The sequence below is a fragment of the Talpa europaea genome, assembly GCF_964194135.1.
Source record: "Talpa europaea genome assembly, chromosome: 11".
In the NCBI taxonomy this organism is placed as follows: domain Eukaryota; kingdom Metazoa; phylum Chordata; class Mammalia; order Eulipotyphla; family Talpidae; genus Talpa; species Talpa europaea.
The window spans coordinates 75167270-75186404 of NC_140078.1; the positions used below are offsets into that span (position 1 = coordinate 75167270).

Sequence of the window (19135 nt, forward strand, 5' to 3'; positions counted from 1 at the left end):
CTCAGTTTTTATCAGTACTTCTTGATCTCTCATTAGTGTGGAAAGGATAGGCCCTCTTACAGGATCTTGGCTTATCAAAATAAATCAAAGATGGCACTTTACATCAAGTGAATAATTAACTATAGAAGTCAAAAGTATTATTTAAGTACTCAATGACATGTTCTAAAGGTTAAATCCCACAAAGCAGAACATATCTTACTTCAAACAACTGAAGTGATACTTAAAAGTTGTGCAAAAATCAAGTCTCTTCTAATGAAATAACACAGTAAAAAGTGCTAGAATTATTATGTGAGATTGACAAATGAAATTACCTATTATAAATGGTTCACCAATGATAATGTAAGCACATAAGCATGGAACCAATGTAAGCATTCCTTGTTTTATATGTAACACAATGTTCTCAAGAGTGCTAGTCGATCAAGATGTAGTACATATATACCATGGAATATTACTCAGCATTCAAAAAAGATAAACACATGCAATTTGCAGCAACATGGATGGCGCTGGAAGGGATCATGCTCAGCGAAATAAGCCAGAAAGAAAAAGAAAAATACCGGATGGTCTCACTCATAGCAGGAATCTAGAAAACTTAAATAAGGGACCAGGAAAATGAATATAAGAAAGTGAAAATCAAAATCAACAAAAAACTATGAACCAGAGACACTTTTTGAGGGGGGGGGGCGGGAGGGGAAGGATTGGGGTCAGAATGGGGCGTTTGCAATTGTATGGGGGAATATAAAAATAAAATTTATTATTTAAAAAAAATAAAAAAAAATAAAATCATTAAAGATCTTCAATGCAAAAAAAAAAAAAAAAAAAAGAGTGCTAGTCACTTCTACCAGAATGGTATTCAATCCTCCTGTATACAATCTTCTTGTATATTGAGGACTGAAGTTCATCCAACATTTACCAAACATATTCTGGAAATTTTTCACAATAAAAGTTATTTGTGAATCTAGGGCATTAACATGTACTAGAAAATAAGTACACAGCTACCGAACCTTTTTTTGGTCTTATTTCTATGTATCAGGAAATCTGGTTTCAGTTCTTTTAAAAAAGCATAGGCCCTGTTATCTGAAGAATGAATTCACTGTAGACTAAGGATTAAGATCCACAAAGCATCGAAATATTAAAAAGAGATTGCAACAAAATTTCTAAGATCACACCATTTCTTTGCCCAAAACCTATCTTCACATCTCAGAGTCAAAGTCCTTACTACCAACTACAAGCCATTTCCTGATACTCTCCCTCTTGTACTCCAGACACCCAGGGCTTCTTGCTTTCCTCCTAGGGGGCCCTGTATTAGTTGTTCCTCTACCAGTATGCTCTTTTCAAAGACATCTACAAGAGTCACCTCATCTCCTTCAGCCATGTGCTTAAAATGGCCTTTCCTGATCAACTCATTATCATTAAAATAGTCTCCCTACATGTCACCTTTCTTTTTTTCTTCTTGGTTTTCTGTCTTCCCCCAACAGACTATAAACAACAAGGAAGAAGAGGCCTTTCTTTTAGTCACTGCCATATCCCAGAGCCTACAACAGTAGCAGGCTCTCAATAAGAATCTGCTGAACAAGATGCTGCACAAAGACACTATATATGCCTTCCATGAAAGCTTGTCAGGGATACTAAGAAGAGCGATGAAAACAGTTCAGAATCCTGCATGATCTGCTACTTAGACTGAAACAACTCTTTAGAAGAAAACATTTTATTTTCAACAAAATGTAGGAAAGAATGGCTGCATTTCCTGAAGACAAAACATTAACGCTAAGTGCATGCACACTGCAAGTCTGTCCTTACAGGATGTTTTGGTTTATCACAGGAGACCTACACTAAGTCAGTACTGTAAGCACATAGCTGAAGGAGATGAGGTGAGTCACGAAGATGTCTTTGAAAAGACCCACGGTCCAAGAAACTGTGGCTAAAGAAACTTCAGGGAAAACGGAGGCGAGCTAATCTATGAGTGATGTACAAGCATGAGGAAGTACAGAAGAGGCCAAACCTCACCGCACAGAGCAAGACACCGAAACCGGAATTTGCAGTGTTTGGTTGGTCCCTGGAAAAAAAAGTCCTGCAAGGACTGCATCCCTTTTCTTGGCGCCAGGCGTGGTATGAACATTCAGGCAGGGGGTGCAGGAGGGCATGGAATTTGCAAAGGAGAGGCCCGGCCTCCGGGTAGGGTGGGAGTGGTGTGTCAGGGCCACTCTCCCCCCCAAAGGTTTGCGCTCAGGAGTAAGGGGAGTGTTGACTGCGCCTACCCGCTCCCAAAAAGGCTCGGGGGGGAGGGCTGATGGGGACAGACCCCTCCCCTTCCCCCAGGCAGGCCCAGGCCCAGCTGCACCCCCCAGTGTCCGGCTCACCCGGTTCCCGGTTGATCTCGATGTCGAAGTGGCACTGCGGCCGGTCCTGCGCCCCCATCTCGACCGACGCGGCGGCAAATGCTGGGAGAGAGAGGGAGGAGAGCGGTCAGGGCGGGCGCCGGGGCGGGGGCTGGGCGGGGCCCGCGCCACGGACGCCTCGCGCCGGCCCGTCGCGACAGAGCCCGGAGGCCGACCCCGGCTCCCTCCCGCCCCGGGCCTTCCGGCTCCCGAGCCGCGCGCGCCCGCCTGCGGGCGCGCTCTTCACCTGGCTGGCCTCCAGCCCGAGCGGCTCCCCGAGAGCGGAGGAGAAGGCGCCGCCACCGCGGCCGGAGCCCAACGCCGCTAACGGACCACCACCCACTCCTCCGGGCCGAGGCGCCCCGCTGCCACGCCAAATCCCGCGAGAGGCGGGACAAGTACCGCGAGAGCGCAGCCGGGAAGGGGCTGGTTAACTGCAGGGGCGCGCACACGTGGGCGTGCCCGGGGGCCCGCGGGGAGCCTCCGGCCCGCGCCCCCGTACCTGAGCGCGGCCCTTTGTGCCCCTCCCCTCTTCTTCCTGAGCCTGGGATTCTGTAGCCCCCCCCACCCCCGCCCTGCGCTGCTCCCGCTGCTCGGCTCTCCAGGGGTGGATGGTCCGCGCGCTGCGGCTGTCGCGAGGCCCCGGCTTGTCTGTGTCTGTCATGGAATTAAGCCTTAGGTCTTCGGCCTGCTTTCTCTTGCTTGGGGTGTATTTACAGCACCCCTATATTAGACCGTTTGTCCCCATCTCTTGTGAAGCCTCCTTCAAGTCCCTGGCTTTTTAAAAATCCCTTTCTTTGTCTTACTAATGAATGTAAGAGTTCTTTTTACAAAGGTTAAAAAGAATACAAATCTTTTGTTGATATAGGACCCACCCTAGGTCTTGTCTTTTCAGTGTTTTGATGGTCGCTTCTGCAAAGCATTTTTTTTTTTTTTTAGTTTGGTTGAAGTCATTTGATCGAATTTTTTTTTTTATGATTTGTGCTTTTTTCTGTGCTAAGAAAGCTCTGCCTACCCCATCTCGTAAAGAGTTTTTCTTCTTGAAGTTTATAGTCTTCGGTTTTACGTTCAAGGATCTATTAGGATTTTTCTTGATTGTGTGAGATTGAGGTTCAACCCTCTCCCTCCTCTACCCCCGCCCCATATATACAGTAGTCCCACCACTGCTTGTTAAAAAAGACTGTCTTTTGTCCATGGAATTACCTTGACTTTGTGTGGTTCTGGTTTCTGGACTCTTATTTTGTTCCACTGATCTATGTCTCTATCCTTACGCCGGTGCCACATTTATTTTTTTTTTTTTAAGATTTATTTATTTATACAAGGACTGTAGTACAGTCAGAGGCGCGAGAGGGTGAGAGAATTCACCAGAGACAGAGCAGGGAGCAGAACAGGCAGACTGATGAAATACATTGCTGAGGGGAGCAGCAGGTGAGACAGGAGAAGTCTGCCACCATGTGGGTAGCTCCCTGGCCGGGAATCGAACCAGCGCTCCAGAGGCTGCGGACAGCTGCACAGCGCTGTGCTCAACCTACTGTGCTACCTGGGAGACCCATTATTTTTAATTGTGGCAAAATATACATTATGTAAAAGTTTGGGCCTCCCGGGTGGCACAGCGGTTGAGCGCTGGGTTGCGAAGCTGCCCGCGGCCTCTGCGGCGCGGGTTCGATCCCCTGCTGCTCCCCGGCCACTGGAGGAGGGTCCCACATGGCACGAAGACCTCTCCTGCCGCCCGCTGCTCCCCTCAGCAGTGTACTTCGATCCTTCTGCCTGCTCTGCTCCCCGCTCTGGCTCTGGTGAATACTCTCACCCTCCCGCGCTTCTGACTGTACCCAGTGCATGTATAAACGCCTCTATAAAAAAAAAAAAAAAAAAAAAGTTTAAAAAAAAAGTTACACCTCAACAGTTGTTAAATGTAAAGTTCAGAGGCATTAGTACATTCATTTTCAGCCTTCACTATCCATTCACAAAACATTTTCATTTTGCAAAACAAAATGCATCCATTAAACAATAGTTCCCTATTGCCCCCCCCCAACACACACACACACACACACACACACACACACACACACACACACTCCCCAGACTCTGGCAACCACCTCTACTTTTTTCTTCTTTTATTTGTTTTACATTATTGTGGTAAGAATACATAACATGAGATCTACACTCAACAGATTTTTAAGAGTACAATAGGCACAATATTACACAGCAGATCTCTAGAATTTATTCATCTTGTCTAATTGGAATTTCATACTCATTGGTTAGCAACTCCTTTCCCCTATCGCCAGCCCGATAGCCACCTTTTTTACCTTTATGTCTGTGAGTTTGACTATTTAAGTGGAATCATGCAATACTTGTCCTTCTGTGACTACCTTATTTTACTTAGCATAATGTCCTTGAGGTTTACCCATGTCATTTTTAAGTATTATTCCAGTGTCTGTATGTATCATTTTTGTTTATTCATTCATTAGCTGATAGACACTTGGATTTCTACCTTTTGGCTACTGTGAATAATGCTGCTAGGAATACAGGTGTAAAAATAGCCCTTCGAGGCCTTTTTCAATTCTTTTGAGTATATACCTAGGTGTGGAATTATTTAATTTTTTAAAATTATTTTAATTATTTTTTTAATTATTTAATTATTTAATTTTTTAAGGAACCGCCTTACTATTTTTTTCCATAACAACTGCACTATTTTACATTTCTACTGGCATGCACAAGGGTTCCAATTTCTCAACATCCCCTCTAACACTTTTTTTTTTTAAAAAAAATCACCATCCTAGATACCACATCATTTTGATTACTGAAGCTTTATAGTAAATTTCAGTGTCAGGGTCACTTGTGTCAAGTGTGAGAGGTGCTATCAGACCCTTGGCATTTATACACCATCAGGGAAGGTGCTAGCCCTATCAGAGATAGCAGGTTGTACCTCCCTGGAGTACAATATCTTTATCAGAGCAATATTCTCCTGAGTTTCACATTTGTAACACAGGCTAAATTGAGAAACTTTAGTGATCTTGGTTATGATTTTGCTTATAGTGTCACAGTTAACCACTTACAGGTTTGAAAAATGTGATGTGCATGTCTATTTGGAAATGAAATGGGTTGGTGAAGCTAACTTTCATACAAAGATTTGTGGAAGAGGCAGGGAGCCCTGCCAGCTTTGTCATTACTATACTGTGGGACAGTTGGCTGCAATGTAAGTAACCTTTAGAGCTCAAGAATAAAATACTTAATTTGGGATGTACTTAGAGTACTTTGTATCTCCTGAAGTTTATTCTTATCTCAGTATGCCCATAAAGTCTATTTCCTGTTAATGATTATGTTACTTGGGGTAAATCACCTTGATATCTCAGGAGTTCAGTTTCTTCACGTGTAAAGTAAGTAGGATGAAATACTTTCTATCTTAAATTCCCTTCTTGCGCAAAATATTTTTCCTTCTGTTCTGTGAGTTAAAATTACATTCAGGTGATTTGATGATAAGGTATGCTATTTTGTCTGTGATTAAGATGAAGAAACTGCTGGGCCATAGCAGGCCAAAAGCTAGTATCCACTAAAATCGACTGCTACTTCCCTCCTCATCCTTAAGAGTGGTAGAAAATTGGTGTCCATGATGACCATGAAAGAGAACCCTTGGCAGTGGAATCTTCAGATAATGATTCTGGTAGTGTAGCCTTTTAAAGTGGAATCAGGGCCTCCCCGGTGGCGCAGCGGTTGAGTGTTGGGTTGCGAAGCTGCCCGCAGCCTCTGTAGCGCCGGTTCGATCCCCGGCTGCTCCCCGGCCACCGGAGGAGGGTCCCATGTGGCGCGCAGATCTCTCCTGCCGCCCGCTGCTCCCCTCAGCAGTGTACTTCGGTCCTTCTGCCTGCTCTGCTCCCCGCTCTGGCTCTGGTGAATTCTCTCACCCTCCCGCGCTTCTGACTGTACCCAGTGCTTGTATAAATAAATAAATAAATATTAAAAAAAAAATAAAGTGGAATCACATCAGCATTTGGAAGTTCAATGGATACAACTCTGGCAAAACTAATCAGAACTGCTAGTGGAGAAACTTAGATGAAATGTTTTTTCAGAAAATACCAAAATTTACTCAAATGAATGAAATAGCTTGAATAAACCAGTAGCCATTGAAGAAATTAAATTAGCAATCCCAAATCTCCCTCCAAATAACTGTGAAACACATTTTGACACAGTCAGATGGAAAATTTGATTGTAGCCTAAACATTAGATGAAACCAAGGAAATCTATTTAATTTTGTTAGATGTGATAATGAAAGTTTGGATATGTAAGAAATGTTCTTTGTTTTTTAGAGATGCATACTGAAGTATCTGGGGATAAAGGCATATATCTGCTTGGGATTGGCTTTATTTTATTTTTTTTTTTAATAGAGGCATGTTTTATTTATTTATTTGTTTGTTTGTTTTGTTTATATATGCACTGGGTACAGTCAGAAGCGCGGGAGGGTGAGAGAATTCACCAGAGCCAGAGCGGGGAGCACAGCAGACAGAAGGACCGAAGTACACTGCTGAGGGGAGCAGCGGGCGGCAGGAGAGGTCTGCGCGCCATGTGGGACCCTCCTCCGGTGGCCAGGGAGCAGCCGGGGATCGAACCGGTGCCGCAGAGGCTGCGGGCAGCTTCACAACCCAGCGCTCAACCGCTGCGCCACCGGGGAGGCCCGGGATTGGCTTTAAATTACTTCATAAATGAAAAAAAATTTAAATGGATAATGAATGAAACCAAAGTGGTAAAATATTGATAGTTGTTACATCTAGATAATAGGAATATGGGGAATTTTGAGCTATGGCCTCTGCTTTTATTTATCATTGAAATTATTCCTAACAAAATCATTAAGAACAAATATAATCTTCCTTTCCAAAAGAATCAAGTTTCAAATTGTTCCACACACAAATTTTGCCAAGACCCTCAAGAATCAATAATCCTTTTCTCAATCAAAATATTTCAAAAATAAAGAGAAGGCTACCTAACTTATCTTGTGGTATCAAAAAAAAAGACAATAAGAAGTTATAGACCGGGCCTCCCCGGTGGCGCAGCGGTTGAGCGCTGGGTTGCGAGGCTGCCCGCGGCCTCTGCGGTGCCGGTTCAATCCCTGGCTGCTCCCAGGCCACTGGAGGAGGGTCCCACATGGCGCGCAGACCTCTCCTGCCGCCCGCTGCTCCCCTCAGCAGTGTGCTTCGGTCCTTCTGCCTGCTCTGCTCCCCGCTCTGGCTCTGGTGAATTCTCTCACCCTCCCGCGCTTCTGACTGTGCCCAGTGCTTGTATAGACAGATAAACAGACAAACAAACAAATAAATAAAACATGCCTCTATTGAGAAAAAAAAAAAGAAGTTATAGACCAATCTTATAAACATGGACCTAAAAATCAAAATGAAATGATGAAATGTTAAAAATAGAGTTTAGCAGTATTTAAAGCCCATAGTGTTGAGGAGCTATTTGACTTTAACTCAGGAATGAAAAGATGGTTCAACATCAGAAAATCTATAACTATCATTTACCACATTAACAGGTTAAGAAAGTTATTCCAATGTATGGTGCATTTGGCTATTTATTCCCTCTCAGCTCCTTTACTATATCCCCCATAATACACAATCCCACCTCCCTCCCCGCCTCCCAGAGAAAAGAGGTGAACAAAGGAAAAGTAATCCAATGGGAAGATACATATGCAATTTTAACTTACTTGCTTATTCTACTTTTTAAATAAAAAGATATCCTTGATCTCAGGATGGAAAATTGTACAAGAAAAAATTAATATAGTAGATATGAGGTTCCTTTCTTTAGAAAGACTTCCTTACAAGGTAGGCCCTTGACTGGGAGCAATGAACTGGAATGGTCATCAGTTTTCTACACTTAGAGAAAACCTTCCCTAAGTGACAAGAGTGACTCACTACTTAAGAGTGGCTAAAACTACTTGGGCAAACAATATGGTTTATGCCAAATACTCTCTTTCCTTCTTGGAATCAGGAATTTTGCTATGTGTTAGACAGAGGTTGAATATATAACCAGTTCCTAATAAAAACTTTGGGCACCGAGTCTCTAAATGAACACATGATGAATTTTCTCACATTGTCACAATTCATTTCTGGAGTAATAAATGTCCTGTGTGACTCTGCTATAAGAGGGAAGTTTGGGGCTTCCCCTGGTGGTGCAGCAGTTGAGCGCTGGGCTGCGAAGCTGCCCGCAGTCTTTGCAGCGCCTGTTCAATCCCTGGCCACCGGGTGAGTCCCACATGGCGCGCAGACCTCTCCTGCTGCCTGCTGCTCCCCTCAGCAGTGTATTTTGTCAGTCTGCCTGTTCTGTTCCCTGCTCTGGCTCTGGTGAATTCTCTCACCCTCCCGCGCTTCTGACTGTACCCAGTGCTTGTATAAATAAATAAATCTTTTTTTTTTTTTTAAAAAAGAGGAAGTTTGGACCCATTTTCCTCTACTTTTCCATTCACTGATTTTGCTTTGAATTCTTTTGCTAGTCATAGCTGTGAGTATGACTGTGTGCTGAATTGTGTGTCTTCCTAGTGAATCATCAAACCTGGAGGTGTCTTGGGACCTATAACACTGAGACAGAAATCTAATTATGTTGAAAATCTGAAAACACATTTTTTTAGATTGGAGATCGTCTTTTTTGTTAAAAGAAGTAGACTGTTTGATGGGGTATGGCAATATGTGAATTTCAATAGAATAACATCTTCATGGTATTAGTCACTATCTCCTGGAGCGGGTAGCAGGGGACATGGACATTGCAGCTTCAGGCATGTTGCCTTACAGCCTGGCAATCTGAGGGGAAAGCATTTTTTCTGCCAGAAGTGAGAAAATCCTGGGGAAAGATTCTGATTGGCTTGATGATGTTCATTTGCCTATCCCTAGATCACTCTCAAGAAGGCCATGACGATGCGCAAATATTATGTCTGACCAGGTTAGGGTGGAGCCTGGAACCAGGAGAAAGACATGGTATATGACAGCACACAGATGGCCAATGAGGCAATGGCTGCCACTCATTATAAAATATGATTATTTTCACCCATGTCTGCTACTTCATCCTCTTTAGGAGGGAGTTTGGATCCCACTAGATTCATATGGAAACCCACTGCAACACTTTTTTTATCAGATACGGATGCTTACTCATTTTATCTTGACCCTACTTATTTACTGACTTTGTCCAATAACTTCTGCTTTGAGTCTTTGGCTCTGACACTTTTTCTAGACACTAGTCTTTGCAGGTAGATTGGATAAAAATATTTCATCTGTCTGGTGCTGATGGAAGCTACATTAGTTGAGCCAGTCCATCCAGGTCTACCCACAAACGTCTTAAGACGTTAAGATAACTGATAGGTTATTTCAGTTTCCCTCAGAAGAAGACTCTGAAGCAGTATTTTGGGTACAAACTGCTGATTTGGGAAGAGGTCCCAGGAAACTCTTTAGGGAGTGGGGCAGTAAAACAAGGAAGGTAGTCAACAAGGTGTGTGCTATTAAGCCATCAAACACAGTGGGCACGGAAGCTAAATCCTGAGGAATTCTACGACCAGTACAGAAGAAGAATCTCAGAATTTTCCCCATGGAGGGATGAGGAGCTGGGATATTAATATATCCTCTCATCTCTCTTGAGTCACTGTTCAAGGGCAGCGCTCAGGGTGATAATCCCCTGGCTTCTTTTGGCCTACTACACCTGGACAAAGCAGACTTCCAGTTTTAAAAGAGTTGTCCAGAACAGATACAGATATGGACTGTTGAAAGTTGGTTAGGGAGCACAATAAAGGTATAAAGTTCAGCAAAATTGTTGGAGTAAAGTTCAAGGAATGAGAGTAGGATGCTGATAGATCCTATTATTTTCTGGTTTGCAAACAAAGAGTACTCAGATATTAAAAAACAAACTTTTTCTATGATCCATAAGAAGCATTTGATAATTGCCACATGTAATCCCTGCAGCCTCAACATCTGGGCGATTTCTCAGGCATCTATGGTCCTGCATGGTGCCCTAGTGCATGCCTGAGAGTCTCTCATTTTGCCAGGCTTAGGAGCTCTCTGAAAGCTCCTCCTTTCGTTTTCTTCACTGTACAGCCCAGGACAGGACCTGGTCAAATGAGGACTCAAGTTATAATTGAATCAATGACCACATAGGTGAATACTATTCTATAAATGGACTTGAGAGAAAGAAACAGCTGGAATGTCTCCGCATAACTCCTGCTTCTGCCTGCACTGCTAGTTCCCTTGAGGCTCATATGTCAGGTTCCTTGTTATTCATATCCCAGCTGCAGTTTTACCTTCTCAGGTCACCCCAGACTCCATAATCTAAAGTCACTACTCAGATACTTCCCAGTACCTCGCCCTGTCATAACTCTTTGTAGAGCAAAATAGTCCGTGTCTCCCATAAGATACAGATTATTTATATTGCACTGCCTTCTTTATATAAGAATAAAGGTTTCATAAAAGCAGGAACATTGTCTGGCTTCTCCTCACTGGAGTATATTCAGCACATATGAGTGGATCAGTATTTTTAAATCAAATTAATGCATAGAAAACAAATGGAAATAACCTCCCTTTGGATCCTGGTCTCTTACTAAAGATTTAGGAAGGAAGGAGAAAGTTTCAGTGACTGAAGAGAATATTTAGTCCAGAGGAATCTGTGGGATTTCCATTAGGAACATAGTGACAGAGTAACTTAAAATTGTTTTTATTAAAGTAGATTTAAGACAGCAACTGTATTATATATATCATTATTATTTATATTACATACATGCTATATGTGAAGTAGAACAATAATATGAGTATACTATGTACCCATCTTAAGAAATTTACAGATTAAAAATAAAAGATATTTACAGATAATCTTCGGTAATAGAAATTTATTGCAAAGGTTCAAAGTCACAAGAGATAGCACGGAACACCATTTCCTCCCTAGCCAGATTATTACTTGGAGTCCCAAAAGGTCAGACCCAACTGTCAAGAGGCCTCATGAGGAAATGGAAAATAGCTTAATGTTTTAATTATCTGCGTTCTTTTTTCGAGCTGCCATATCCTCACCCCAGGAGGGTGTGATCAAGACAAAAGTCACCACAGTTGCAAACCCTGAGAAGCAGGCTCGGAAAAGCAAGAGAACAGACTCAGACCCTGAGTGGACTGTCGGGGAATCAGCTTGACGCCAAGAGTTGGAAAAGGACTGGCAGACTGAATGGAGGTTCACTTCTTGAGGCAGGAGGTCCTGAGAAGGGAGGCTGATTAATGTAGCCTGAGCAGGTTTGGTGTTGACTTTCTTCAATCATTTTTTACAGCTCTATTGACTGCTGGGCCCTTTAAGAGGGACTGTGGATGCTTGTGCTTGGAAGCAAAGAGGTAGAGATGGGGTGGGGGGGGGTGCAAAGCATGACAGCTGGCTGGCCTCTGCCAGCTTCCCCAGAGTATGCTTCTGAGAGGGGTCCTCTAGAGTATAGGGTGTTCTCAGGCCTGGGCTATTCTCAGAGACTTCTGATTCAGACTTCCATGTACACAGAAATAGCCTTCCAAGAGAAGGGAGGGGACACAGCAGGACACAAACCCCTTTCCTCTGGGAGAGAGCTGGGCTTTGTTGTCAAGGCTGCTCTCCCTGCCAAACAGGAAGCTTATACTTGCCATGGGCTATACTGGCTTGCTCTGAGCCCACACTTCCTGGTGTTGGGGCTTCTGGCGCTGTCACTGACCCTGGCCTGCATGGGCTACAGCAGTGGTGAACAGCTCTTACAAGGTCAGGCCCACCTCAGTGGCCTGCCCTGTAGCCCAATTATGGGCTAGCCCCCTAAGGATGGCAGAGTGGGTGAGGAGGCAATGAAGAGGCACCTCAGCAGAGCTCACACACACTGAGTGTTGACCTTGTGCCCACTTCTCAACCTTATCATCTCAATCTCATGACCCCAGGAGACACATATACTTTCATTTTCCCCATTCAAGAGGTGAGAAAGCAGCTGTCAGAGGTTAAGTGATAGATCTGGAGTTCAACATGAAGACACTCTGCACTGTTGACACATCAGAGCATCCCAGGGTTACAACCCCTGATGCCTAACAAAAGCAATCAGGTACCTGAGGTACTAATTTTGAGTTCACTTATGACTATCTGCCTCATAAGTCTCAAAGAGGGAAAGTTCTTTATAGAACACAGCTAATAAAGGCAGAAGGAGAGACAGCATTAGAAAATCAGCATTATGCCATCCCTGATGAAATCAAAGCTGGGTAGATATTAAGTGAAAGGCTATTGGGTGTTTGAAAAAATATCAAATCAGATCTTCCCCCTGTGATGAAAAACAAGTACCTACCACCTCCTATGATGTCAAAAACAAACAAACAAACAAACAAAAACAACAGAACAAAAACCAGAGTCTGAGTAAGCCTCTAGACCTACTAGTTAATGAGAAAATGAGTAATAGTGGGACATGACATGACACCAGAGGGGTACAACTAGGAGAGTCAACTAGAATGTTAGCCATCCTAGGGTAGATCACCTCATTTCTGTTTTTTGTTTTTGTTTTTAAATGGCAAAGGAAAAAAAGAAGGAACTATTAAGCGTGTTTAGAGATTTAAGGGACATTGGCAAAATGTAGTATGTGAACCTTGCTTGGATCCTGATTCAGATAAATCAACAGAAGACATTTTGTGATAAATGAAGGAAACGGAACATCAACTGGGCTCAGGAAACAACACTTCAAAATATCACATCTTGGCATATTAAATATTTTAAATTAAAGGGATTTCAAGAAATAGCAGGTGTTAGGACTCTGAGCTTCCCCCATGAAGCGGTTGTGAGACCTTCACAAGGTGCTCTCCATGTAGCTAGAGAAAAGAATATCTCTGAAGACAGAGGGACACTAAAGATTTAATGAAAAGCCCTTGCTAAATTTCCTCTATTTTACTACCCTTGGCACATAACAGTCTGTCCTGTCACATTTCTATGACTTTCCACTGTTCATCAAAGTGAGTATAAAGACATTCAGGTTTGGTGCTGACAAACTCTCCATCTCACCTGCCACTCTTCTCTGCAGTATATTCAATAAATCTACCTTTCCTGTTCTCCACTCTGTCTCTGATGAATTCTTTCATCCCTTCATTCCCCCCAAAACTAAACATCTCCACTTGGGTTTAACTATTTCTTTGGATCTCCATTTCATTATGAAGGTTTCCATGTCAATTAAACTTATATTAAATAACTGTATGCTTTTCTTTAGTTCATATGTCTTTCGTTATAAAGCCCCAGTTAAGAACCTTAAAATGGGCCTCCCTGGTGGCTCAAGAGGTTGAGACGCAACCTAGGAGGCTGTCCACAGCCTCTGCAGCACGAGTTTGATCCCTGGCCAGGGAGCAACCCACATGGCGCAGCAGACCTCTCCTGACCCGCCCGCTGCACCCCTCTGCAATCTGCCTGTTCTGTTCCCCACCCTGTCTCTGGTGAATCCTCTCACCCCCCATACCTCTGGCCTGTACCCCAGCTCTTGTATGCATAAATAAATATTTAATTTAAAAAAAACTTAAAAAAAAGTAAATAGAAAAAGGCATTTTTCCTTCCCCATATCGTCTATTAGATGACAGTGGATGATAATTAGGAATCACTATTGATTTTGTTGGCAATCATGATATGGTTGTTATATATATTTTAAAATCCTTACTTTTTCTGGAACACCACTGAAACACTTATTACCTGAAAATTCCTATTCCTCCACAATAGTCTTTCACAGAAAGGCAAGCTTTATTTTAAAGCAACCTGAAAGAACAGTCAAGGCACCTACAACTATATACCAGTAGAGGGAGCACATGTTAGAGGTCGACCTGGCAGGGGCTCAGCCTGGTGTGTTGCCAATGCTTGCTGATGGACTAACACCTGATCAGTTTCTTTTCAGGTTGAAACTAATAAGCTTGGGGGCCTCCACGGTGGTGCAAGGGGTTAAGTCAGAGCATTATGAAGCTATCTGCAGCCACTGTAGCATGGCACAAGCAGGGAGCTGACCCACATGGCACAGCAGACCTCTCCTGTCTCACCTGCTGCTCCCCTCAGCAGTGTATTTCAGTCAATCCACCTGTTCTGTTCCCCACTCTGTCTCTGGTGAATCCTCTCACCCCCTGCACCTCTGGCCTGTACCCCAGCTCTTGTATGCATAAATAAATCTTAAAAAAAAAAAAGAAACTAAAAAGCTTAATAAAGATGTCCATGATGTGTTTGATATACAATACGCCTATATCAGGAAACAGGACAACTAGAGTCAACTTATCGAGGGACTCAGCTTAATTTCAAAATAAATTTACATTGAGAATTGTTCCTTTAGTAGCTTTCTTCACATTTTCACATTTTTAAAAGTCACAGAGGTTTTATTTGTGTTTTAAGCAGTTGCTTGGTTAAAGATCCTACCTCCATTTCATAGGAAATGGATTACTTTGAATTACTCCTCGTACTTGTCAACTGGAAGATTATTCCACTGTTTTTGTAGCACTGGTTGGGCTGGCATCTGCGATGGTAGCCAAATAAATGAGATTTCTATGTAACACATGCTGGTACCTACGAGTGAAAAATAGGCAAAAATTAGAGGACTATTTTTACCAAACATGATGGAAAAAGCTGAGAATTTATCCATTCCAGTGGAATGATTCACTCACTGATTGGGTGACTCAGTGTTATCAATCAACCTTCTTGTTTAACACATAAAAGGTAAATATATCCAGAATCTTACCTGTTCTCAGTGATTACTTCCATAGCTACCTCTCAAGGTCAAACCACCATCACTTCTTGCTTAGGCTATTTTATTGGACCAGTCTAACTGGTCCCCCTGTTCTACCTCTGCACCCCTATTCTATTCTCCACAGCAGCATGAGTGATCATTATACAATTAAATCAAGACCATTTCGGGCCTCCCTGGTGGCGCAGCGGTTGAGCGCTGGGTTGCAAGGCTGCCCGCGGCCTCTGCGGTTCGATCCCCGGCTGCTCCCCGGCTACCGGAGGAGGGTCCCACATGGCGCGCAGACCTCTCCTGCCGCCCACTGCTCCCCTCAGCAGTGTACTTCGGTCCGTCTGCCTGCTCTGTTCCCCGCTCTGGCTCTGGTGAATTCTCTCACCCTCCCGCGCTTCTGACTGTACCCAGTGCTTGTACAAATAAATAAATAAATAAAAAATAAATCTTTAAAAAAAAATAAATAAATCAAGACCATTTCATACATCTATTTAAAATCCTCCAAAGGCTTCCATCTTATTTGGAATAAAGCTGAGCCCTTCTCATGGCCTATAAAGTCTAAGTGACTAGGGCCTCTAATTACTTTCCTGATCTCATCTCCCAAGACCTTCTTTTTGCTCAGAGTTCTGGCCACAGTGGCTTCTTTGCTGTGTCTTAAAGATATCTAGCATACTCTTTCCTGGGGTCTTTTGTACTTAATGCTTTTTGCCTCATCTACCTGCAGAGCTGGCTCCCTTACCTCAGGTGTCTACTCAGATGTCACATTAGAGATACCTTGTATAACACGGCACCCCATCCACACATTTCAATTGTTTGAAAAATGTATCATGATGCTGTAACATTGATCTGATGCATATAAGGGACACATGGGCTAGCCCACCATCCCACCCCTCACAGAACATTCTTATCAGATCTGAGATTATTTTTATTTTAAGTAATAGAAAACCAAGTGAAAACTGGACTAGACAATAAAAGGAATTTTTTTTAACTTTGATCAAATTTTATTGATTAACCATTTGTTTACAAAACAGTGTAATTTCATGGCCAACAGGCATATGAAAAAATGTTCAACATCACTTGTAATCAGGGAAATGCAAATCAAAACTACCATGAGATACCATCTTACACCAGTGAGAATGGCACATATTAAAAAAACTAGCAACAACAAATGTTGGCGAGGGTGTGGAGAAAAAGGAACTCTTCTGCACTGTTGGTGGGAGTGCAAACTGGTCCATCCACTATGGAGAGCTGTGTGGAAATTTCTGGACCTACTAAACATAGAGCTTCCATATGATCTAGCAATTCCACTCCTAGGTATTTACCCAAAGGACACAGAAACATCAATTCCAAAGAACACCTGCACCCCTATGTTTATAGCAGCACTGTTTACAATAGCTAAGCTTTGGAAACAGCCCAAATGCCCAAAAATACATGACTGGATCAAGAAGATGTGGTACATATACACCATGGAATATTACTCAGCATTCAAAAAAGATAAACACATGCAATTTGCAGCAACATGGATGGTGCTGGAAGGGATCATGCTCAGCGAAATAAGCCAAAAAGAAAAAGAAAAATACCGGATGGTCTCACTCATAGCAGGAATCTAGAAAACTTAAATAAGGGACCAGGAAAATGAATAACTATAAGAAAGTGAAAATCAAAATCAACAAAAAACTATGAACCAGAGACACTTTTTGGGGGATGGGGGGCGGGATGGGAGGGATTGGGGTCAGAATGGGGGAGTTGCAATTGTATGGGGAATATAAAAATAAAATATATTATTTAAAAAAAAAAAGTTAAAAGTCAGGCTTAAAAAAAAATAAATAAAAAAAAAAACACTGTAATTTCAGAGGCACAGCTTCACACCTCAACACGTGCACATGCTCCATTCACCATCCACTGAAGCTCCAGTGCCACTACCCCATCACATTACCCCACTAGCCCCTCCTCACCCCCCTCAGGTAATGCCGTATTTTTCAATCTAAGAGTAACTTTTGTTGTATTTTGTCAGTTTGCTTTGGTTATCTGTATTCCACAAACGATTAAATCATCCAGTAGAGGGGGCCTCCCTGGTGGCCCAAGGATTAAGACGCAACCTATGAAGCTATCCGCAGCCACTGCAGCACGAGTTCGATTTCCGGCCAGCCAGGGAGCAACCCACATGGCACAGCAGACCTCTCCTGACTCGCCCACTGTTCCCCTCAGCAGTGTACTTTGGTCAATCTGCCTGTTCCGTTCCCCACTCTGTCTCTGGTGAATCCTCTCACCCGCCTCACCTCTGGCCTATACCCCAGCTCTTGTATGCATAAATAAATAAATCTTAAAAGAAAAATAAATCATCCAGTAGGTACCTTTCATTTTCTGACTTATTTCACTTAGCACATTCACATGAATGTCCACCCATACTGCCCACCCATATTTCCTTCCTGTAGATTTTACAGTTCCATGAGAGCAGAGCTGGGATCTATCTTGGTGCTGATTCTCCAGTAACTGAAACTGCCTGGTACTCAGTAATACTTATTAAAATACCTATTGAACAAGCGTAAATAAGGGATGAAACACTCTCTTGATCAATGTGAGCTTACTACACTAGCAATTCTTAGTCAGGGATAGAGTTTCCCATGACGAGGACAATCAGACTATGGGTGAGGAAGCATGGCCGGTGCAATCTGAAAAAGCCCACTAGATTTTGATATCTTTCCTACCCATAGGTTGAGACACACTGCACCAAATGGAATATTTTGCAACTAGTTTCTTTACAGAAGTATGAGAAAGTATTTACTATAAACTAGAAAAGCAGATTACCAAATGTCAGAGTCAAAATGTAAAGATTTTGCCAAAGACCAATCACATTATTTCACTGAGTTGTTCAATAAAAGATTATAGGCGATTTTTTTTAGGGGTGGAGAAAGCATAGCTTTCTTAACCATGTTTTCAGTGACAATGAGACACATTATCCTATAATAGATGGGGCACAACTCCTAGACTGCATTTAGATAAGAGACTGATTCTATTTTCTCTAATTTTGGCATATGGTTAGAGAGCACATTAATTTACTGTCCAAATTTTACCTTTGGCTCAACTTGGAAATATTTGATTGATCTTTGTGTGTATTACTGGCAATCTGAAAGTTAGAAATAGGAGGGGGGAACCTAGCAATCAAATTTAACAGAAAAAGCATGAGCCCTTACTAAAAAAAAAAAAAGGATGGGGTAGGGACCCACGATGAGAAAGCAGCCACTGTTCTCTCATCACCTGAAACTAGTTTGGCATGTGGTCCCCACTCCATCCCTGTTGTCACAGATGACATGGCTTCTTGTGACAGAGGCTTTGCAATGAGCATCCTTCAAGTTTTGAAGAAGCTTCACAATGTACTAATGGTGTTGGACAGGTAAGTAACCTCTCAGTCTCATCTGGGATCAATCCATGACTCCAAATTCGGGATATCACCACACTTGCTCTTCTCAAATCAAGAGTCAGAGGAGGGGACTTACTGGACACACTCGTTTGCCCGGCCCTTGTTCTGATACTCCACGATACAGCGGATCAGCTGGTCATTCTCCTCCAGGAGCTGTGAGATCAGACAAAGCATCAATGCCGAGCAACATCGCGATGGCTGGAAACACTTACTCCCTACCCACCTCCTCTCCCAGCCAGCCAGCCAGCCAGGCCTCACTGGTTTGCAGACTGAATTCCCTGTCACCCTGCGCGAGGCTTGCGGCTCAGCATCTACAGACACCACAAGTCTAGGCGGGTAGCCGCTCGCTCAGGAAGTTTCTTGCACTCTGGGGGAATCTCCGCTAAGGAACCCCTCTTTTCGGCCCGGGTTAGCGCTCACCCGCTGGATAGTCTCCTGATTAACTTCCGCCCTGCCTCTCATCCAGTTGGGTACGAAGGCCACCGACATCCTGCGTAGCCAGGTGGGAACCTGGACTCTGGCCCCGGGACCCCGCGCAGGTAGACCCGAGCCAACCTGCAGCTGCAGACGCACTACTGCCGCAGAGGGGTCCACGTTCGACGTTGATTGGGTCTTCCGGCCTAGAGGGCGGGGAACGGGGGGAACGTCATTTGCGAT

The 19135-nt window shown here is 43.3% G+C and overlaps 2 protein-coding genes across 3 annotated transcripts in view; both read right to left on the bottom strand.

The window, feature by feature from the left end:
• Nucleotides 1–2415, bottom strand: part of NKTR (natural killer cell triggering receptor) — a gene marked incomplete at both ends in the record, with an annotated part of 48349 nt that extends 45934 nt beyond the window's left edge. For both annotated transcript variants that reach the window (XM_084246760.1, XM_084246759.1), the window contains one exon: nucleotides 2358–2415. In XM_084246760.1, coding sequence (XP_084102886.1) covers nucleotides 2358–2415 — 58 coding nt within the window. The remainder of the gene's footprint in view (nucleotides 1–2357) is intronic.
• Nucleotides 2416–14800: 12385 nt separating this feature from the next.
• Nucleotides 14801–19135, bottom strand: part of SS18L2 (SS18 like 2) — a gene marked incomplete at both ends in the record, with an annotated part of 5702 nt that continues 1367 nt past the window's right edge. The window contains one exon of the mRNA XM_084246550.1: nucleotides 14801–14888. Within this exon, the coding sequence (XP_084102676.1) occupies nucleotides 14801–14888 (88 nt within the window). The remainder of the gene's footprint in view (nucleotides 14889–19135) is intronic.